The sequence below is a fragment of the Eleutherodactylus coqui genome, chromosome 6 (genome assembly GCF_035609145.1).
Source record: "Eleutherodactylus coqui strain aEleCoq1 chromosome 6, aEleCoq1.hap1, whole genome shotgun sequence".
NCBI classification, from domain to species: Eukaryota; Metazoa; Chordata; class Amphibia; order Anura; family Eleutherodactylidae; genus Eleutherodactylus; species Eleutherodactylus coqui.
In genome coordinates, this window is record NC_089842.1 from 240364565 (window position 1) to 240388794 (window position 24230).

Sequence of the window (24230 nt, forward strand, 5' to 3'; positions counted from 1 at the left end):
CCATTGCATTCAGTGGAGTCGGCTGTATTGCCGGTTCCATTGAATTCAATGGGCAAACATCGTTCTTCTCTGCTACAGCTGTTACAGCTGTGCCAGAGGAGGACGATCTTTATGCTGACAGTGGGGGGGGGGGGGGGGGCACTCTTGCCGCTATTGTGGCTTAATAGTGGGACCTGTGAACTTGAGATGCAGCCCACCATGTAGCCCCTCGCCTGCCCTATCCGTCACTGTGTCATTCCCATCACTTTCCTGAATTGCCCAGATTTTCACACATGAAAACCTTAGCGAGCATCGGCGAAATACAAAAATGTTCCGGTCGCCCATTGACTTCAATGGGGTTCGTTGTTCGAAACGAACCCTCGAGCATCACGGGAAGTTCGTTACGAATAACGAACACCCGAACATTTTGGTGTTCGCTCATCTCTAATGATAAACCAACAAAGGTAATCTCTGATAAAAAGAATGCAATGTGTGTTCTCTCCTTAAGGCATCATTCAGACAAGCGCTGCTTTAGCGCTGTTAGGGCTCCTGCACACTTGTTTTTTTCTTGCGCATTTTTTTCATGCAATATCACTGCGTTTTTTAACGCAATTGTCAATGGGACTTTCTAATGTAAAAGAATGCATCGCAAGTTGCTGCTTTGCAATTTCTGTGCGATGCGTTTTCAACATTAGAATGTCCCATTGACAATCGCGTGAAAAAAAACGCAGCGATATCACGTGAAAAAAAACGCAAGAAAAATGCAAGTGTGCAGGAGCCCATAGGAGCCTATTGAAAGCACACAGCTAAGATAGGACAGGTTCTATCTCTGCGCGCACCTCAGAGCCGACATGCGAGTTTGCACTCGCATGTCCTATTTTTGTTAGGTGTGCTGATTCAGCGTGCCTAACTGTGACACGTATGGGATACGATTGAACTGGATGATTGTGTAATCAAATAACTAGTTGCCGTATGAGTTAACCAGAACTTCAATGAACTAATGACCTGTCTGAATATTCTGCTCAATGCAGAATATCTTCGACATATATGGTAAGAACAGAAAGAATGACTCATAATATAACACAGATGTGATAACTTCATGGACAAAATATTCAATATATTGTGTTGCCAATCATCTACTACGCATGTCTAGAACCTGAATAGCCATATTAGAATGACGTATATACCCATAACTGCGCAGAAGCAGATATGCCACGTAGTGTAAGAACGGCATAAATAGCAGTGATCTTCAGGGAAGAGTCGGGACTCATCTTGTGGCCGTTAGACGTACCGGCGTACTAACCGGATCCTCTTGACAATCGTACCTGGAGATCCCCCGATTGCGGAGTGATGCTACAATATCCGGTGACGTATTGATGCTTAACTTTGTTACCCATGTGATCTCAATGCCTATATGTTAATTAACTATTTTACTTACATATACTAAAGAGTAAATAAACTTGTGTTTTATATTTGTCTTACCTCAGACTGTGTGCTTAACGGGTATGTTAATGAGGTTAAAAAATTGCCAAAATCTTGAGCAGGTAAGACATAAATTGGCGTAGTCTGGCAGGATATTGTTGTCTTTGGTAAGGTTATATTACTGTATAATTTGGTATTGTGACAGTGCTTCTCAGTGCACGGGGGGGTTGCTGTCGCCATATTAGATTTTTGGCCCATTGCCAAGGGGTTCAAATGGTTATAACTTTGCTTTGATAAGTGATAGAGTAATAATAGTAAATACAAATTGATAGTTGCAGTAAGTAGTCCTTGTTGAACCCATTGGCATACTGCCAAAATATTATAAGTTCTGTAACTTTGAAGCAGGACTTGGGAGATTGGTGCCAGTTTGCACGGTGGTGTCTAGCAGTAAAGGGGACTACTGTGCAAAATTTCACCAATTGGCACGTTGCCAAAATTTTCAGAGTTCTGTAACTTTGAGGCAGGACTCGGGAAATCGGTGCCAGTTTGCAGGGTGGTGCCTCGCCGTAAAGGGGACCTCTGTGCAAAGTTTCACCAGATTGGCACGTTGCCAAAATTTTGTAAAGGGGAACTCTGTGCAGAGTTTCACCAAATTGGCACGTTGCCAAAATTTTCGGAGTTCTGTAACTTTGAGGCAGGACTCGGGAAATCGGTGCCAGTTTGCAGGGTGGTGCCTCGCCGTAAAGGGGACCTCTGTGCAAAGTTTCACCAGATTGGCACGTTGCCAAAATTTTGTAAAGGGGAACTCTGTGCAGAGTTTCACCAAATTGGCACGTTGCCAAAACTTTTGGAGTTCTGTAACTTTGAGACAGGACTTGGGAAATCGGTGCCAGTTTGCAGGGTGGTGCCTCGCCGTAAAGGGGACCTCTGTGCAGAGTTTCACCAAATTGGCACGTTGCCAAAACTTTTGGAGTTCTGTAACTTTGAGACAGGACTTGGGAAATTGGTGCCAATTTGCAGGGTGGTTTCTCGCAGTAAAGGGGACCTCTGTGCAAAGTTTCACCAATTGGCAAGTTGCCAAAATTTTGTGAGTTCTGTAAGGGGGAACTCTGCGCAAAAAGTTTCACCAATTGGCATTTTGCCAATAAGACAACAATATGTTTAGAAAAAGAACCAAGAAAGATAAAACTAAAATCGTTCAGAAAATAGACATCCCCGGCTGGTCCGAGGGTCCCTATGATATATTAGCTCAGGAGTTGATGCATAGTGGGCTTGCAGAATCATGGGATAGTAAGCTAAAAGATTCAGAGCCCCTCGATGTCGTTAAGGTACTCGAGGAGACCCCTGCCAAGGCAGGTGACGCAGTTCAGTTGGGTAGGAGAAATTGGGTATTGGCCTCAGCCTATAGGAATATCCATAAGAAGAAGTCCCAACTAATAAGAAAACTTAATCAGACGGAACAAAAGTTAGTAGAATCTGAAGGAAAGAGAGTGGTGTTGGAATGTAACCAAAGGCTGATAAAGGAAAAAATAGAACATTACCAGAATATTGCAGAAAAGGCTGTTGTAAAAGTTGCTCAGAATAAATATAAGGGGCGTAAAGGTAAAGTTGATAAGCGAAAGGTATCGAAAGCTATAGCTTCTGCTTCTGTGAACTGGGACCCAGATAAGTGGGATGGAGACTTATGGGATTCCTCATCTTCTTCGGGGGAGGAGGACTGGCATAAGGGGGATTGGGAAGACCCACCCAATCCAATAATTGATCCACCTGCTTTAAAACGTGCCCAGCCCATTAGCAGAAGGAAGGAAACTACTGAATATGGACCCGATACCCAGCCTATCGTAGGTCATGATGGGCAAAGGTTGCCCAGGTATGACGATCAGGGAAACTATATGTACGATGCCGATGGGAGACTGTTGGTGCAAGAAGAATTGGTGCCACATAGGCGCACCAGGCTTACCCTAGAGGATTTTTCTCAGTCAGAAGTTGATGATATACTGAGTAGATTTAGGCAAAGGCCTGGGGAATCTGACATACCATGGTTGGTCCGTCTATTTGAGCACGGGGCGACTGGGGTAATGTTGGATCCAAAAGATGCAATGAGATTTGTTACTCTAACTAGAGATCCAGTAATCAGTAGAAATTTTAGAGAATATTTTCCTAATCATCAAGGAGAAAGTGCTATTTCCCTGTTTAATATAGTAACCAATGGGTTTCTTAATAAATTCCCAACAGAGGCAGACATTCCAATCAATGACAAACCTTGGTACACTATCAGGGATGGCATTGAAAGGTTGAAGGAGGAAGCTATGAGGGTCTCATTAATTATCATCGAGCATATGGAAGATTATTTGGAGACTCGGCTGACAGCAGGAGTTAGAAATCGTTTAATTAAGACTGCACCTTCGGCTTATAAAGCCGTGATGATGACCCTACTTCTATCCATGACTAATGAGCCAATGTCTGCGGTTGTGGCTAGAATGCGGGAATTGCAAGATATGGGAAACTGGGATAGAGAGGAAAAGCGAACAGATCGTGATAGGTCTAGGAATCCTAGTTCCCAGGGGACTGGTGATTCAGGAGTGCCAAGGGTATCTCGTAGAGATATGTTTCAGGCTCTCCTGAAAGCTGGAGTCTCCAAGGACGCCATTGATGGAAAAGATACAGGTGATTTGTGGCGTCTTTATAAACAGAAAGTATTATCCAACAAAAAGGTGGATAAAAGGGAAGATTCAGTGGCCCCAAAAGCTTCTAAAAAGAGAGAGAAGCAGGTCACTAATTTAGAACCTAAGAAATTAGAATGGGAGGATTTTCAAAAGATCTATCCATGGAAGGAGATGGCTGCAATGGTAGCTAGCCAAGTGCAGGACCATATGAAGCCATCTGCTCCGCTCCTGGAGGAATCAGATTCTGATTCCGCATAGGTAGCAAGCCAAGCCCCTGTTTGGGTTAGGCGGGATGACAGACCCTACGTCCCGCTAGCCATACATTGGAAAGGGGGTAATGTCCAAAGGGTCCCAGCTTTAGTAGATACAGGGGCGGAGGCTACTCTGATTTATGGAAATCCCAAAAAGTTTAAAGGTCCAAAAGTTAATATTTCAGGATTGGGAGGAAAAGTTACCGAAGGAGTACAGACACAGGTAACTTTGAAATTGGGCAATTTGCCCTTACGTAAATACACGGTGTTAGTAGTACCTATTCCGGAATATATCATTGGCATAGATATTCTGAAAGGATTGACACTACACCTCGAAGATGGTAAGTTTGCCTTTGGCGTAAGGAAAATAGGGATAAAAGCTTGTCCAGTTACGGTGGGAAAGGTCAAAATGCCACCCGTACATATCCCTCCTGCAGGAAAACTGGTTGCTATGAAGCAATACAGAATTCCTGGAGGTCACAAGGAAATAGGAGAAACCATTAAGGATTTGGTCGATGCTGGGGTTGTGAGGCCTGCAACCACAGCATGGAACAATCCGGTATGGCCTGTGAAGAAAAGTGATGGGTCTTGGAGGATGACTGTCGATTACAGGGAGTTGAATAAACAAACACCTCCCTTGACGGCAGCTGTCCCAGACACCATTACAATTGTGGAGCAGATCCAAAGTCACAGTGGACAATGGTACGCTGTGATTGATATCGCACAAGCGTTCTTCACAATTCCAATAGAAGAAAAGGCGCAAGATCAGTTTGCCTTTACGTGGCAAGGACGTCAATATACGTTCACTCGATTGCCACAAGGTTGGATACATAGTCCAACCATCTGTCACCGGACGGTGGCAGAACATTTGGATGAGTTTGATTTACCATCAGAAATGCAGTTTTCACATTATATCGATGATATAATGATTCAGGGACCGGATGAACAATCTGTAAAGAAACAATTGGACGGATTGTTACATCATCTGCGAGAAAAAGGATGGGAAATAAATGATAGCAAGGTGCAAGGCCCCTCTCAGACGGTGAAATTCTTAGGAATTCAATGGAATAAGGGCCATAGGGAGATTCTCCCTAAGGCAAGGCAGAAAATCTTACATTTTCCCACTCCAAAAGACAAGAAGGAAACACAATCCTACATAGGATTGTTTGGATTCTGGAGACAACACATTCCGCATCTGGGGCAGCTTCTTGCTCCTCTTTACAAGGTGACTCGCAAGAAGTACGAGTTCACGTGGGGAGAAGAGCAACAGGTTGCATTTGAAGCAGTAAAAGAAGCCATACAACAGGCCGTAGATTTATGGCCCTTACAAGATGGTGAGATAGAACTTCATGTATCAGTTCAGCATATGTATGCAAACTGGTCATTGTGGCAGAAGCAAGGGGGCAAAAGAGTGCCACTAGGCTTCTGGAATCGGAAATTACCAGATGCAGGAGAAAAATACACTCCACTGGAGCAACAGCTGTTGGCATGTTATTGGGCCCTGGTGGATACTGAACAATTGACGACAGGACACATAGTCCTTCTAAGGCCGCAAATACCCATCATGAGTTGGGTATTATCTAATCCAAAGTCCAATCGGATAGGACATGCCCAGGAGCAGAGTATCATTAAGTGGAAATGGTACATCTCGGAAAGAGCGAAAAAAGGTGAAGGAGGGATAGCTGCCCTGCATGAAAAGATAGCTGATATCCCTCCAGATGGTCAGGTTACACCAGTAGCGCAAATGGAGGAATCCCCAGTAAAGTGGGGAATACCTTACTCTGAGTTGACAGACTCCCAAAAAGAGCATGCTTGGTTCACGGATGGTTCGGCCAAGTATATCAGTGGAAGACGTAGATGGAAAAGTGTAGCCTTTAATCCAAAATTAGACAAGACGTTGGTCATGGAAGGAGAAGGTAAGAGTAGTCAATATGCAGAACTTTGTGCAGTATTCTTAGCTCTGAAGCAGGAACAAGGGCAAGAATGTCATTTGTATACGGACTCATGGTCAGTTGCCAATGGTTTGGCCACTTGGATCATGGGATGGAAGAAGAACGACTGGAACATTCATGGTAAGGAATTGTGGGGGAAAGAGCTTTGGCAAGACATAGAGGAATTCATTAGGAGTACCAAAAGTACAGTGTTTCATGTTGATGCTCATGTCCCTCTTGACTCATTGGAACGTTTATTTAATTCTCAAGCAGATGCGGCAGCATCGATTTCTGTTGCCATACAAGAACCTGACAAGGAAAAGGAAGCATGGCTTCAAGGTACAGCTGTTTGGGCTCACCAAAAAAGTGGACACTTGGGAGAGAAGGCCACTTACAGGTGGGCACAAGAAAGAGGTATCCCTTTGACAGTGGACATGATCAAACAAGTAATCGCGCAATGTCCAGTATGTCAACATGTGCAAAAACGAGAAGTGCCTCATACAGTAATGGGACACATAGGGAGAGGCCAGTTGCCAGCGCAGATTTGGCAGATGGATTTTGTAGGGCCCCTCCCTGAGAGCAGAGGATGTAAGTATATTTGTACAGCAGTAGATACATTCTCAGGTCTGATGGTGGGATTCCCATGTAAAACAGCAACACAATGGAGTACTTTACGTACTCTGGAAGTTATTACCCAGTATTATGGGACTCCCCTGCAGATCCAGACAGACAATGGTTCACATTTTACCGGAAATCAGGTAAAAGAGTATGCCAGTAAAAACAACATAGAATGGGTATATCATATGCCCTACTATCCACAGGCCGCGGGCCTGGTGGAACGAATGAATGGGTTATTAAAATCTACCCTGAAGAAGCTCACTGAGACCGACAAATATGGTCAATGGAGAGATAATCTGACTGCTGCTTTACAGATTATCAACAACAGGCCCATCACTGATTCTATGACACCCTTAATGCGCATGCTAACACCCAATCTCAGTATAGATGTAGCTAAGGTAGAGACAATCTTATACTGGAAAATTAATCCAGATGCGCAGGCACCTTATAGAGCCACTCCTGCCGCTGCAGGGTTGGATCTATATGCTCTTGATACGGTGGTGATAGCCCCGGGAAAGGTGAGTACTATTCCCACAGGGATAGGATGCAAGATCCCGGAGAATCACTTTGGGCAGATAGCCACTAGATCAAGTTTTGCTCTGAGAGGTGCAGTAGTCCTAGGCGGAGTCATAGATGCAGATTATCAGGGGGAAATTAAAGTAATCATGATAAATTTAGGAACAGATCCTCTGATAATAGGGAAAAAGGAGCGCATGGCACAGCTGCTATTAATACCAGTGTATCTGACACAAGTGGAAGAAGGGGCGGCTCCCACTGAACTTACTGTAAGAGGAGATAAAGGTTTTGGCTCAACTGATGTTACTAATGTAGGGGCCAAAATATGGGTTCAGAATCACCAAGGACCGCCCTCCCCGGCAGAGGTTATTGCTGTGGGGAAAGATCGAACTTTGCTTATTATGCGACCCGGAGTAGAGAAATGGGAATATGTCCCACAAGAAAAGTGCTATTTGCGGGAATAATGCTTGTTTCCTTGCCTTCTCTAGAATCACATAGTCATTTTTGGAATCCTTGGCGTCATGTGTTCGGTGTTCGCAGTAGGTGATGGGTGGACGCCAGGGATCCGCGTCAATGACACCGGAAGGAATGATTATTCGTGGGGCTGGAGGAATTCAACCCGAACCAGGAAGCAAGACAACTTCACTTGTGAAGCCAACCAGAAATGTTATATCGTGAATATTACCTTTGATGGGACTATCTGGAGTGGAAATCCATTATCGCATATAAGTTCGACCTACCGTCCTTCATATGCACTGCATAAGGCAACGGGACAAATAAACATTACGTCACTTGTGAAAGTGTCCTGCTGTCAGAGACCAAAAGAGTTGCCATATCTCAATTACTCCCTGGTGATACAATATGTTCAGAATTGTACAAATACGGGAGTGCAGTTTTCATTTCCCTTAAATGAGACAGAAGTAATTACGTGTGGGAATGCAACGGAGATCGAGAATCGGGCCATGTGGGGCCAGTTCCTGGTATTCGTGAACATTAATGCTTCTAAAATAGATCCTGGACATATAAAAAGGGTTCCATCCACCTGTCGCATGGTGGGACGAGATGCTCAAAAGACTGTTATACAAGCCTCCGTGCAGTTTCCACCCTCAAGGACTTGTCCTACCAAGCGTTCCCGTCGAGCTTGGTATGATACCTTACTCGGAGGCTACGGAGCGCTTTCTGGGACTATTAATGGTTTTGATATAGAGACTTTAGCTAATCGAATGCATAACGCGGGAAGTGGTATTAAAGATGTGCTCACATTGCAGGCTAACTGGATGCCCACTATATGGCAGCCCTTTAGTATGCAAACGGATGTGGACACAATAATGCTTGATTTCCAAGATGCATCTAATAGGTTTTCATATGAAATAAATTCTAACATATCTAACTATGTTAATTGGTCAATATGTACCTTGCAGACCATTTATCAGCAACAACAAAAGAACACACTTCAAACTATGCTCATGACTGGCAATGAGCAAGTATGGAGGACCGTGTTCAATCAGACTATAACTGAGACTGATTGGATACAGTTGGAGGCGCAGAAAATGGTTTGCAATGATATATTATGTAAAGGGACCATATTCATATACAATGTTACTAAAAAGAATGTGATGTGTAAGTTTGTAGTTCTCCCCTTACTTATAGGTGTTCCAGAAGATATGCATTTCTGGGTACCTAGATTTAACGGGATTTACATTGATGACCAAAATAGAACTCATGATTTATCATTGTGTGATGATACATTAGAAGGGACCATATGCAAGGTCCAATCGGCTGTTTATGAACCATGCTTATTACAAAATACGATCAATGTATGTGAATGGACTGTGCTGCCACTCACTTTTAAGATGATGGTTGAAATAGCCCCACAGGAGGTATGTTTGGCAAGTAATCATCCTGTTGTACCTGGGATGGTTGTCCCATTTTCAGGATGCTTGCGAAACGTATCTGCACTTGTTTGGGAAAATGAGACCTTTGTGTTATTACCCGAACAAGACAAGACAGTGGCTGTCAATTGGCAACCACTGCCTTTAAATGTGTCAAATTGGGATCTAAATTTGACCAAATTCAAAAAGTTGTTAGAAGACACAGAAGAAGTACAGCAACATATTAAATTGCTTAATAGATCTTTGGCAACGCATATTGTAAGTACTACTGTAATAGCTGGCAAAATTGTAAAGATGGGATCGGCTATTGCTGATGCCACGTCACACCATTGGTATGACATCTTTATGGGTTATTCATCATCTGCACAAACCACTCTTAATTGGCTAATACATCCTGTTTTGGTATTGGCCATAGTTGTAATACTTTTATCGCTATGGAATTGTTTCATGGCATATAAGGTATTCTGTAGAAAACCAAAAGTTTTAATGGTATCATACGGCAAATAGTGAATGATTAAGGACCGATTGTGACACGTATGGGATACGATTGAACTGGATGATTGTGTAATCAAATAACTAGTTGCCGTATGAGTTAACCAGAACTTCAATGAACTAATGACCTGTCTGAATATTCTGCTCAATGCAGAATATCTTCGACATATATGGTAAGAACAGAAAGAATGACTCATAATATAACACAGATGTGATAACTTCATGGACAAAATATTCAATATATTGTGTTGCCAATCATCTACTACGCATGTCTAGAACCTGAATAGCCATATTAGAATGACGTATATACCCATAACTGCGCAGAAGCAGATATGCCACGTAGTGTAAGAACGGCATAAATAGCAGTGATCTTCAGGGAAGAGTCGGGACTCATCTTGTGGCCGTTAGACGTACCGGCGTACTAACCGGATCCTCTTGACAATCGTACCTGGAGATCCCCCGATTGCGGAGTGATGCTACAATATCCGGTGACGTATTGATGCTTAACTTTGTTACCCATGTGATCTCAATGCCTATATGTTAATTAACTATTTTACTTACATATACTAAAGAGTAAATAAACTTGTGTTTTATATTTGTCTTACCTCAGACTGTGTGCTTAACGGGTATGTTAATGAGGTTAAAAAATTGCCAAAATCTTGAGCAGGTAAGACACTAACATTTTCTCATGTTAGCATTTCCAAAAGAACCTATTGGTTCCTATTAGAAGCGCATTCTGTGTGCTGCTAACAGTGATAAAATAGCACTAGAGATGAGCGAGCACCAAAATGCTCGGGTGCTCGTTGCTCGAGTCGAACTTTCCGCGATGCTCGAGAGCTCGTTTCGAGTAATGAACCCCATTGAAGTCCATGGGTGACCCGAGCATTTTTGTATATGACCGATGCTCCGCTAAGATTTTCATTTGTGAAAATCTGGAAAACCCAAGAAAGTGATGGAAACGACACAGAAACAGATAGGGCAGGCGAGAGGCAACATGCAGGACTGCATCTCAGGCTCCCAGGTCCCACTATTAAGCCACAATAGCGGCAAGAGTGAGCCCCCCCCCCCCCCAACAATTTTTACTTCGGACAAACTCTCATTAGCAAGGCACACCTTAGCTAAGCACCACGCTACCTCCAACCAAGCACAATCACTGCCTGCGGAACACACCGCTGCCTCTTCTTCTGGGTTACATGATGCCCAACCCCCCCACACAACCCTGCGTCCGCAGCGCACACAAAAGTGTCCCTGCGCAGCCTTCAGCTGCCCTCATGCCACACGCTGGCTGCATAGCCACACCACTCTCATGTCTATTTATAAGTGGTTCTGCCATGAGGAGGAACCGGAGGCACACACTGCAGAGGGTTGGCAGAGCCAGGTAGCAACCCTCTTTAAAAGGGGCGGGGCGATAGCCCACAATGCTGTAGAGAATCAATGAGATATTGACGTTCGATCTTCATTCCAATCCTGTTCCACCTCTGTCAGGAGCTGCAAACGTGGGCATGAGTTACATAGCTACGAGGAATCCATGTGCCCACACAGTATTCATTCTGTCTAGGTGTCGTGTAAGTACCCTACTTGGGCTGGCGTGACAGGTAGTGGGGCTAGGAATTCTTGTTGCGCAGGGGCACCCTGGGCCGCTGGCGCTAGGGGAATGTTTCCCGCCACGTCTCCGTCCATGACGATCGCTGTATCCTGCCGAACTACGCCAAGTGTAAGCCGACGACCGGGGTGGGCTTTCCAGAATACAGCGAAGTCCTGAACAAAAGACGCGACTCAAAACCAATCCGTAGCAATGAGATTTTACTTAATTTGGCCGAACCCTTAACCAACCCGAACTCCCCCAGAAAGTTACATACACTCAGCGGGGAAGCTGAGACTCTTGTGCCATGCAGCGCTGTGCTCTATAATGTGCGCCTTCAATATCCTCCAAGCTTTTGCCTAGCTGCAGGCCGTCTCTAACCAGCCGCTATTACCTTCTATCACCCTGGAAGCCGGAACAATCAGTGAGGATGCTAGGGAGGCACCGGCGGCACAGCACAAGAGCTTACAATCTTATCAACACACCCGTATTCTCCCCTTACACAACACCACTCAACAGATATAACAATATATATAGCTCACAAGTCAAGGCAAAGTACAGTTGCGTAACGTGTGACTTGTAGATATCCTTAGACAGCTCTACGAGTATAGAGTTCTCTGTGTGTTAGGACTATGTCGGACAGCTCAGTCCCCAGCAGTGCGGCCGGCGGCCATCAGTATGCCTAACTAACTAACTAACTGCCGGCCTTGTTATTAGTCTCAGTCAGATTGGCGGTGCGTGCACGGTTACACCAGAGGCCTTAGTTCTCTGGCTGACCCGGGTCTGGTGGGTACCTTTAGACTTTGTCCGGAACGCAGGAATAGGATTTCATCCAAGAACCATATGAACTCACTGACGCCGCTACTTCTGAGCCCGGTCTGTAATGACCATCTTCTCCGTTAAGATGGTAGTCTGACAAACTCTGGAACAGTCTCTAATGCAGCTCCCCTCACGGAAGCTCCGGTCCTCGTTGGGGTCCTTTTTCCGGTGGATCGCAGTGTCTGTCTCGCTAGCTGCAGTCCTCACCAGCTCATCTCATCTCGCTCACACGCATCTAACCGCTTTCCTCTGCTGCTCTCTATGGTCATGATGCACTTCTTTTTTCTCTGTCCCAGTCCAGAGCACAGTGACCTCTTGTGGTCAAAAAACAAAATGACAGTTACAACAGAAACGGACATTCCCAGCAGGAGGACTGTTTCACCATCTTACATGCCACCCCACTAGATGTTGCCGTCCCCGGCAACCTCCCCCACTCAAACTCATCCTGCGCGTAGCGCTGTGGGGGTACACCAGCGGTGGACCTGGCTGTCCTGCGCAGAGTCATAGGACCAGGGACAGTTGGCACACTCGGTGGATGTGGTTCTGCTGGCTGGGCATCTCTCTCCCTGAGTGGCGAGCTTGTCACGACCGGGGACTCCGACATGGCCGGGACAGGAACTACCCACCATTCATCATCTACCAGGGGTTCCCCAATACTAGGGGTAGGGATAAGCATCTCCTTATCAGCCGCAGGTTGCTGAAAGTGACAGTGTCTCAACATGTTACGGTGGAGGTTCCTTGAGGGTCTCCCAGTCCCCTCGGGCTCAACCTCATACACGGGGATATCAGGATCTACCTTCTGCTTCACTATGTATGGAACCGCCTCCCACCGCCCATCCAATTTTCCGGTTGGCCTCTTGGCTCTGACCATCACACGATCACCTGGAGCATACTCGTCCATCTGCACTGGCCCCGGGTTGGGGTGCACCACTTGTCTCAGGCGCTCACCCACAACCTTATGTATTGCTCTCAGTCGGCGGCGATGGTCTTGCACCCAGGCGGTGGTGCTCCTCGGCGGAGGCTGCCTCGGATCCGGCATGTGAAGATCCTCGATCTCCTGGCCTGCTCTCCCAAACATAAGCATGTGTGGAGAGTAACCAGTGGTATTGTGAACCCTATTGTTGTAGGCCCACATCAGCTCAGGTAAGTACTCTGGCCACTGGGCTTTTTGACTTTCCTCTAGAGTCCGCAGCATCTGTATCAAGGTGCGGTTGAACCGCTCACACGCCCCATTCCCTTGTGGATGGTACGTAGTCGTGCGGGAACGTTCGATACCATAGAGCTGATACAGCTCCCTCATCAAAGCACCCTGGAAACATGCCCCCTGATCTGAATGAATTCTCCGCGGACAACCAAACACTTGTATAAAGTGTTTACAGACTGCCTCAGCAGCCGATTCAGCCGTCTGATCTCTGGTGGGCACGGCCACTGCATATTTTGTGAAGTGGTCCGTCATGACCAAACAGTAGGGGTGTCCTGAGGTAGAGTACCCGATCTGTACATAATCAATCAATAAGATTTCCAGGGGGGCGGAAGTGCGGATAGTTTGCACAGGGGCCCGTTGCTCGGGGCTTTTACTCAGCCCGCAGGACCGACATTTCAGACATGCCTCGGTCACCATTTCTCCCAAATCCGGGCAATATACAAAGCGCTGGAGCCATTGGTACGTCTTCGCGCTCCCGAAATGAGCCCCCCTCTCATGGGCTTCTTGAGCGGCAGCTGGTCCCAGTGACATAGGGATGACAACCTGTTGCCGGTGCTGCAGCTCTGACTGTACGTATATGGTCCGGCACAGGAGCCCCTGGTTAATACTCAGCTTATCCCATTGTCTCAGCAACTTCTGACCTTCCTGCGTCAGACTGGCCCGCTCGTCCGGGCGAGGCCAAACCTTAGTTCGGACCCACTCTCTCACTTTCCATAGGTCCAAGCAGCTACTTTGGACTCGTTCCCAATCTCCCAACGTCTTCCCCAACACCATCGGCATCCCTGAAGCCACCCCACTTGAATGTGTCAGATTCTGGAATGGTGGTACTCTGCCGAGGTGTGGAATTTCAGTGTCTTCTAAATCCTCTTCTCCCCTCTTGGTCGGCGACCCCACTGGAACTCGGGAGAGGGCATCGGCGTTGCCGTTCTCCCTCCCTGACCGGAACTGGATGCGGTATCGATACTTGGAAAGGCGGGCCATCCATCGCTGCTCAAGGGCGCCTAGCTTAGCGTTTTCCAAGTGTGCTAGCGGGTTATTGTCCGTCATCACAGTCACTTCTGCACCCATCAGATACTCTGCAAACTTCTCAGTCATGGCCCAGACCAGCGCCAAAAGCTCCAACCTAAAGGAGCTATAGTTGTCAGGGTTGCGCTCCGACTCCCTTAACGACCTACTGCCATAGGCAATGACCCTCTCACGCCCGTCTTGAACTTGAGATAACACAGCTCCAAGACCATGTAAACTTCCATCCGTGTACAGCAAGAACGGGCTATCAAACTGTGCATAGGCCAGGATTGGGGCGCTGGTCAGAGTTCTTTTCAATGCCTCGAAGGCTTCTTGCTATCGTGGCCCCCACTCAATGGGGCGATTCCTGGGCCCTCCAGTTGTGCCTCTCAGCAGCTCGTTTAGTGGACCGGCCAGATGAGAGAACTTGGGTATAAATCTCCTGTAATAACCGGCCAGGCCTAGGAACGCTTGTACTTCCCGTAGGGTTCTTGGCTGGGGCCACTTTTGCACGGCCTCCACCTTGCTAGGGGCCGGTTGTACCCCTTCTGGAGTGACCACATGTCCCAGGAACTCTATGCGCTGTTGAAGCAGTTGACACTTTTTGGGCTTGATTTTCAGACCATGATCTTGTAGTCGTCCCAGGACCTGCCGCAGTTTTTTAAGATGATCTTCGAATGAAGTCCCAAACACCACAATGTCATCCAGATATATCAATACTGATTCAAAGTTTAGGTCACCCAGACAGTGCTCCATCAACCGCTGAAACGTCCCTGGAGCGTTGGTCAGTCCGAACGGCATCCTATTGAACTCATATAGTCCCATGGGCAAGATAAAGGCTGTCTTTGCCTTGTCTTTTTCAGCTACTGGCACTTGCCAATATCCACTAGCCAGGTCGAGCGTGGAAAAGTACTTGGCTCGACCCAAGGAGGATAGTGACTCTTCGATCCGTGGAAGAGGATAAGCATCCCGGATGGTTTGGGCATTCAATTTCCGATAATCTACACAGAACCGAAGACTTCCGTCTTTCTTTCGCACCAGGACCACAGGAGCAGCCCACGGGCTTTTACTTTCCTGTATCACCTGGTTTTCCAGCATGCAGGCCACCATATTTTTCACCTCTTGATACATCTTGGGTGGGATTTGCCTGTACCGTTCTCGAACTGGCACAGCGTCGCAGGTAGGGATTTCATGCTCGATAGCGGTGGCACACCCGAAGTCTTCATCATGCCTTGAGAACGCTTCCTGGTATTCCCATAGCGTGTCTTCCAGAAGCTTTTGTTGCCCCGGGGTCAGAGAGCGGGGGTCCACTCCCATCAGAGACATGATCACTCGACCGTTCCACTCAGCTGTTGGGGCCTGTTCTTGCTGGACCTTCACAGCAAAGGTCCAAGCTGACCTCCCATCTGGCTGTAGCGTGAAGCTCCTCCGGTGAATGACACCGCCCTCGGGCACATGAACTTCAGCCAGCAGGGTATTCCCAGGAACGATCGACTCACTGTCCCAGACATTGAGGCAGCGTATAGGCACGCACCCATCTTTCACAGTGACGAGTGCTCGGGCTACCAGCGGGCGGTTCTGCAGTTCTCCCCGTGGAGCAGGTTCGATCAGGACCTCCAGTCCATTCAATGGCAGCCCAGCTCCCACTGGAAGCATCAAGATTTTCTCCTGGCGTGGTGGAATCTTCACTGGAGCTCTCAGCGGTACTCTCACATGCCCAATAGGACACCCTGACATGAGGCTCTTCTGTAAACTGCAGCTCCTCACCATCTGCTGTAGGACCTTTTGAGTTGGCCGGTGCGTGGTGGTCCGCTGCCAGTATTTAGGCCCTTCCTTGGCATAGAGGTGATGATCGAGGTCTCTCAGCACGTTCATGCCCAGCGTTACATCGAGTCCCTTTCGGGACGGATGATCTACCAGCACGATCCCCTTTTTGCCAATGTCCTGCCCAAACAGCCGGATTCGCATCCAGACGATCCCTTGTACATCCATTGCACCATTATTGGCAGCTGTCAACCGGATAACACTTCCATCTTCCGGTTCCATCATATGCCCGAAGTGTCTCTCGAAAAACTCCAACGGCATCAGGGTGCATTCCGATCCGGTATCCACTAGGCAGTGTACCTTTTGGCCCTCCAGCTCAGCTTCCATAATGGGACTGCTGGCATAGAGATCGCGTTCATTGCGTAGTGGGCTTAGCTCTGAGGGAACTGCCGCAGGATGCCCTGTTACTGCGGCAGTCGGAAGTTTAAAGCCAGCTCAGGTTCCGTCTGTTGGTGGCACTCTCGAGCGATATGGCCATACTGTCGGCAGCTCCAGCAAAGAGGTCCCCTTGATCCCCGCACCCCGGATGGGTCTGGATTAATGGATCCTCGCCCCCGGAACACTCTCTGTGGAGGTGGGCAGGACGATGAGGTCAATCCCGGGGCCCTGGATGAGTCCGCCTTCATCTGGGACACTTCCAGGCGGAGTTCTCTCATTTCTGCTCGTAGGGCCTGGACCACATCCTTCAAGGACTCGGAGTCTTCAAGACCTCCCCGGGCCCCTGTCACTTGGGTGCTACTCACTGCCTTCACACTCACAGCCATGGGCTCTTCTTCTCTCTCTACAGCAGCCCGGTAAACATTATAAAATGTCAGGTCAGCATCTGCCCGGGTCATCTCTTGCAGTTTATCCTGTAAAAATCTATTGGATAGTCCTAGAATAAATTGGTCTCGTAGTAGCCGGTCCACTTCCTTGAAAGCTCCCATGGCCCCTGAATCCCGTCGTTGCACTTCATTCAACACTTCCTGTAGGGCGTTAGAGTATTGTATTAACGTTTCACCCTCTCGCTGGGACCGGTTGAAGAAGCTGCTGCGCAACTGCGCTACCCTGGTTCGCCCTCCCTGTGCCCCCTCCAGCAGGGAGAATATTTTCTCCAAAGTGTCTCTTTCTGACTCGGGTCGTACCATCACGGTCCGTCTAGCGTCGCCTTCCAGGGCCCCCAATGCTATCTCTGCACGCAGCGCAGGTATCAAATTACTCAATTTAACTATACTTTGTACCCTTTCGGTCCAGTCCTGCAACCCCATATTTTTACCGTTAAACTTTGGCAAGTGCTGCATTAGTGCTCCAGCCGATAAGTACCCTACTTGGGCTGGCGTGACAGGTACTGGGGCTAGGAATTCTTGTTGCGCAGGGGCACCCTGGGCCGCTGGCGCTAGGGGAATGTTTCCCGCCACGTCTCCGTCCATGACGATCGCTGTATCCTGCCGAACTACGCCAAGTGTAAGCCGACGACCGGGGTGGGCTTTCCAGAATACAGCGAAGTCCTGAACAAAAGACGCGACTCAAAACCAATCCGTAGCAATGAGATTTTACTTAATTTGGCCGAACCCTTAACCAACCCGAACTCCCCCAGAAAGTTACATACACTCAGCGGGGAAGCTGAGACTCTTGTGTCATGCAGCGCTGTGCTCTATAATGTGCGCCTTCAATATCCTCCAAGCTTTTGCCTAGCCGCAGGCCGTCTCTAACCAGCCGCTATTACCTTCTATCACCCTGGAAGCAGGAACAATCAGTGAGGATGCTAGGGAAGCACCGGCGGCACAGCACAAGAGCTTACAATCTTATCAACACACCCGTATTCTCCCCTTACACAACACCACTCAACAGATATAACAATATATATAGCTCACAAGTCAAGGCAAAGTACAGTTGCGTAACGTGTGACTTGTAGATATCCTTAGACAGCTCTACGAGTATAGAGTTCTCTGTGTGTTAGGACTATGTCGGACAGCTCAGTCCCCAGCAGTGCGGCCGGCGGCCATCAGTATGCCTAACTAACTAACTAACTGCCGGCCTTGTTATTAGTCTCAGTCAGATTGGCGGTGCGTGCACGGTTACACCAGAGGCCTTAGTTCTCTGGCTGACCCGGGTCTGGTGGGTACCTTTAGACTTTGTCCGGAACGCAGGAATAGGATTTCATCCAAGAACCATATGAACTCACTGACGCCGCTACTTCTGAGCCCGGTCTGTAATGACCATCTTCTCCGTTAAGATGGTAGTCTGACAAACTCTGGAACAGTCTCTAATGCAGCTCCCCTCACGGAAGCTCCGGTCCTCGTTGGGGTCCTTTTTCCGGTGGATCGCAGTGTCTGTCTCGCTAGCTGCAGTCCTCACCAGCTCATCTCATCTCGCTCACACGCATCTAACCGCTTTCCTCTGCTGCTCTCTATGGTCATGATGCACTTCTTTTTTCTCTGTCCCAGTCCAGAGCACAGTGACCTCTTGTGGTCAAAAAACAAAATGACAGTTACAACAGAAACGGACATTCCCAGCAGGAGGACTGTTTCACCATCTTACAGTCGCATAGCTCAATCGACACCGCAAGGGGAAAGCCATCTGCACTCTGTCCCCTATCCAAGTCAGTCAGTGTCTTTGTGCCAGACAGATCAAACACCGCGATGGGAACTAAATGTGCACCAACAGCATAGGTGGGTCCTAGGCAACCCAAGATGTGAACAATAAAGAAATCAGAGCGGCCAAACATGGCAGACTTGCACCGCGACAACGACATAGGCCTCAGCCCACAGCTTCAGCAATCGTAGTCATGAAGCGGACTTAGATGCTAGTTCATTTGCGACGGGCTCATTAAATCAGTTAGCTTTTCTTTCACGGCTCCAATGACTGGATTAGCAGAAAAAAGCTCCACAGCCCCAACCTGGCATAGTTGCAGTTCCCCCGGGACATAAGCCTCAGCCCACACCCTTAGCAAATGCGGGCATGAAGCAGACTTCGATGCTACTTCATTTGCGACTGGCTCAGTAAATCAGTGACGTTTTCTTTCCCTGCTCCAATGACTGGATTAGCCAGGAAAAAGTTGCACAGCCCCAACCTGGCGGAGTTGCAGTTCCCCCGGGACATAGGTCTCGGCCAACAGCTTCAGCAATTGTAGGCAGGAAGTGGACTTTCACTGCACCCAGGACATAGGCCTCTGCACAAACCCTCAGCAATCGCGGGCCTAGAGCGGACTCCAATACTAGTGTAGCTGTGAACGTCTCATTAGCGCTGTATCGCTCCTCTTGTTTGTCCCAATGCAGTGCCCTGGATAGCTGAGCTAACGTGAGATAAAATACAGGTTAGCTTCGGCCCACACTCCATGCCCTAGTCAGTCTGTGGTTTTTTCCATAGTGCCAGGCAGGTACAACTCCGCTATGGCAAGTCTGTGTGGACCCACAGCATGGGTGGGTCCTAGGAAGCCACCGACGGTACATAAATAAATCCCATAGCAGTGCCCCGGATAGCTGAGGTAACGTGAGATAAAATACAGGTTAGCTTCGGCCCACACTGCATGCCCTAGTCAGGCAGGGCTTTTTTCATAGTCACAGGCAGGTACAACTCCACTATGGGAAGTCTGTGTGCACCCACAGCATGGGTGGCTCCCTGGAACCCACCGACAGTAGATAAATAAATCCCATTGCAATGCCCCGGATAACTGAGCTAACGTGAGATAAAGTACAGGTTGGCTTCGGCCCACACTCCATGCCCTAGTCAGTCTGTGGTTTTTTCCATAGTGCCAGGCAGGTACAACTCCGCTATGGCAAGTCTGTGTGGACCCACAGCATGGGTGGGTCCTAGGAAGCCACCGACGGTACATAAATAAATCCCATAGCAGTGCCCCGGATAGCTGAGGTAACGTGAGATAAAATACAGGTTAGCTTCGGCCCACACTGCATGCCCTAGTCAGGCAGGGCTTTTTTCATAGTCACAGGCAGGTACAACTCCACTATGGGAAGTCTGTGTGCACCCACAGCATGGGTGGCTCCCTGGAACCCACCGACAGTAGATAAATAAATCCCATTGCAATGCCCCGGATAACTGAGCTAACGTGAGATAAAGTACAGGTTGGCTTCGGCCCACACTGCATGCCCTAGTCAGGCTGGGTTTTTTTCATAGGGCCAGGCAGGTACAACTGCGCTATGGGAAGTCTGTGTGGACCCACAGCATGGGTGGGTCCCAGGAAGCCACCGAATGATTTGTGTAGTATATGTTCTCAATGGGGTCAGCGCTGCTGCCGCCGGCCCCATTGAGCGCATATAGAGAACACAAGGAATCGCAGATCGCAGATAGGCGCGATCTGCGATTTCTTGTGTCCTATAATTTATCGGACAACCGCATAAAAAGCGGCCATGTGTCTGATACCATTGCAAAGCAATGGTTATAAAAATGCACAGATCACATGCGCATGCGCAAATCGCGAGATAAAACGCCTGTGTGACCGAGGCCTAAGAAGGATTTTTTTAAAAATTTTTGGAAATGCAATGCAGGCTATATAGCGTGTATCTGACTTTCCCTCTATCGGGGGCTGTCGCCGTACGCTGTGCGTGCAGTTGACGGCACACACAGAGTTGTGTAAAAAGTTTTTGATTTATTGGCGTGCAGTTGGAGGCAGACAGCGCTTATGTTACGCAAACTGCAGCCAGAAATAAATTATACGGAAGGCTGCAAGCAGGCCTAGCTGTGCTATATGCAATAGTGATGCACCTCAACTCCCAGCAGCCACGCAGTTAAATGCACACGGTCACAGGTAGCCCTAAGAAGGATTTTTTTTTGGAAATGCAATGCAGGCTATATAGCGTGTATCTGACTTTCCCTCTATCAGCGGCTGTCGCCGTACGCTGTGTGTGCAGTTGACGGCAGACACAGAGCGGTGTAAAGATTTTTTGAATTGATTCCTTTGGACAGCTTTCCGCGCATTTTGGCCCTCAGAGCTGCCTTCAATTGGTCCAAAAGTTCAATGTAATACCTTGCATTGATGGTGGAACCATTTTGAAGGTAGTCCACTAGCAGCCATCACCTTAGTGGCTGATTTTTGCACCCTGAACTTCTTTGGGCGAAGAGAACCACTGTGCCTCCACTCTTTTCACTGCTCTTTGGTTTCAGGCTCATACAAATACATCCAGGTCTCATCCATAGTGACCAGTCGATCCAGGAAGTTCTTATTAATGCTCACAAATGGACCGGGAAGTTTTCACTCGCATGCTTTTCTGATCTGTTGTCAAACATTTGGGGACCAACTTTGCAGATAACTTCTTCATGTTCAAATGTTCATGGATAATGACACAAACACATTAATGAGAAATCCCCAAGATGTCTGCTATTCCTTTAGCTGAAATTGGCCGATTCTTCAGTATGAGGTTGTACACAGCATCGACGATCTCTGGAACAACAACCTCTCTCAGTCATCCAGGACGTTCCTCACCATTGGTACTGAAGTGGCCCGCTTTAAATTTGGCAGCCCAGTTCTTAACTGTAGAATTTGAGGGGCATGGATCCCCCAATGTCTGCGACATATCACCATGAATATCCTTCGCGGACTTTTCTTGCAGAAACAAGAATTTTATCCCTCCTCTGCTCTCATTTGCTGTGAATATCGCCTTAGACTCTGCCATTTTGTTTTCCCGCGTGCCTAGATCACTGTTGCCATAAATACAAACACAACATTTTGAAAACATGTATTAGACACATAAGGCTTTCATGTGATGTAACATTTGTTACCATAGAAACAAAAAAAAAAGACAAAGCCAAAGACTTATCTTTGTATTCTTGCCTTTGCATGGTTTGACTATTTTGAAATATATCTGTAGTTAAAAAGAGGAATCTCTGTGGCTTTGGGTGAAAAAGGTTATGAAATAATTTTGGTTAGACTAGGTTATCTATCTAGGCCTGAGGAGAGATACATAATTGCAATGGTATTAGGTGGGTTTCCTGTAATCTAGTTTAGGGTGGAGTAATCTCTAACAAAGAGAATTCTGACAGCTTTATGAGATTGTAGGTCATGATAGATGGCATATGGAGTAGAGCAGTTTAAGTATTGCTGCCACTTTATACAAATCATGAAAGTTTCACCTTTATCCCTCCTTTCTATCATGTTTTTCTTACATATTAAGAGGTAAATAAAGAATAAAAGCAAAGAGGAGGTCACCTAATAGCTTAGACAGTCCTCCAAAAGCACTGGTCTCCTTTTGCTTAATTGTAGTCCCATCTTGGAGATTGGCGAGGTTCTTACCAGTGAGACCCCCACGATCAATAAGTTATTTCCCCTGTGGATAGCTGATAACTTGCTATTTTGATACAAACCCTATAATCGTAGGGTAATATACTAATGCTTTTATGTAGAAGACAACAAAAGTGAACAAGAAAATGTAGCGTAGTCATCAATAACAACCAATCAGATTCCAAGTCTCAATTTCCGGTGTTCTTTAGAATGCAATGATTTAATTGGTTCTGGCCACTAATTTAATCTGTGAAGTCTGTTAACATCCTTTTATATAACTATTGCCAAGTTCAGTCAAACTATTTAACTGTCTACAACTTCATTCTTTGTTGAAGGTTATGGATAACTCTATGGCGAACGTCAACCAAACACTTCAAAGTCGGTTCTTCCTGCTTGGATTATCTACTGACCCTCACCTCCAAGTTTTAGGGTTCCTTGTATTTGTGCTGATGTATTTTATCATATTGTTAGGAAATGGTCTTCTTCTCATTACAGTAAGGATCAGCCCAAAATTACACACCCCCATGTACTTCTTCTTGAGTAATCTCTCTTTCATTGACATCTGTTTCTCCTCCACTGTAGTTCCTGTAATCCTCATAAATACTGTATCTGCAGACAAGAGTATCTCAAGGGGTAGCTGTATTAGCCAGATGTTTCTTCATTTAACAGTTGGGGCAGCAGAGTGCATGTTATTTGCCGTAATGGCTTATGATAGATTTGTAGCCATCTGCAAACCATTGCACTACAACAGTATTATGAACATGAGATTTTGCATTATCTTAGCCCTAATACCATGGATTATTGCTTTCCTAAACTCCTCTATACAAGTGCCCATCACCTGGAGACTCCCCTTCTGTAGGTCTCATCATGTCAACCATCTCTTTTGTGAAGTACCTGCCTTCTTAAAACTTTCCTGCAGAGATCCTTGGCTTAATGTGGTAGCAATGTATTTAGCAGCCGGAACTATAGCTTTGTGTTCTTTTCTTTTGACCTTGATTTCCTATGTTTATATCATCTCCACCATATTGAAGATCCGTTCCTCACAAGGAAGACATGCTGTTTTTTCTACTTGTACCTCTCACATCACTGTTGTCACCCTCTATTATGGAGCTCTTTTGTTTAATTATCTCCAGCCTCCATCTTCTCATTCTCAGAAGATAGACAATATTGTATCTGTTCTCTATAGTGCGGTCACTCCAATGTTAAATCCTATCATCTACAGCATCAGAAATAAGGATGTTAAAAATTGTATAATACAGAACATCAAACTCAAGTGATATTGTCTAAAAATATTCTAACATGAGTTATCATAGCTAACTCGAGCTATAGTAAAGCAGATGAGCTTTATGAAACTATACATACTTTGTTTGATAACATTGCAAAAGCCATCTAGTATATGTGATCAAAACAAAAAACTTCTGGACCCCAAAAGAACATTGGTATTCTTTATAACTATATTTGCTTTTATTATTATAGTTTAAATCCTTATTGTCACAGGACATAAAGGGTTTGTTTGGAGGGGTACTAGGAGCCGATCCCTCTCCATACAATATGGGTGCCAATTGTTTCTCACAGCTGACACCCACCAGCAACAGCCAAGACCAGTGTTTAAATCACTTGATCAATATTGCAGGTTCCAGAACAGCCCTCCCATGATGAGATTGCAGTTTTCCGGTTGGTTGCCATGTCCCTCTGGGCCCTTTTGAAGACCCACAGCAGTCAGATGCGGTATGATGTAAAACATAGTATAGTATCAGTAAAGTATGCTTCAGACCAGCTTGTGTTTCTGCAAGTAGAGTTGTGTCATCTGCGGAA

The 24230-nt window shown here is 46.7% G+C and overlaps 2 protein-coding genes across 3 annotated transcripts; both read left to right on the plus strand.

Annotated features, from left to right (window-relative positions):
* The first annotated feature begins 896 nt into the window (after window positions 1-896).
* Window positions 897-10371, plus strand: LOC136633435 (uncharacterized). 2 transcript variants are annotated; one of them, XM_066609171.1, is made up of 3 exons: window positions 897-1344; window positions 6523-6646; window positions 7872-10371. In XM_066609171.1, exons 2-3 carry the CDS (start codon window positions 6578-6580, stop codon window positions 9780-9782), a joined length of 1980 nt encoding a protein of 659 aa, XP_066465268.1. In that variant the 5' UTR covers window positions 897-1344; window positions 6523-6577; the 3' UTR covers window positions 9783-10371. The 2 variants fall into 2 exon arrangements, with proteins under 2 accessions (XP_066465268.1, XP_066465269.1); XM_066609172.1 differs by lacking the exon at window positions 6523-6646.
* A 12394-nt stretch (window positions 10372-22765) lies between these two features.
* LOC136571951 (olfactory receptor 5V1-like) lies at window positions 22766-23692 on the plus strand. Its single transcript, XM_066572570.1, has one exon. The coding sequence runs from the start codon at window positions 22766-22768 to the stop codon at window positions 23690-23692; it is 927 nt and encodes a 308-aa protein (XP_066428667.1).
* The last annotated feature ends 538 nt before the right edge of the window (window positions 23693-24230 follow it).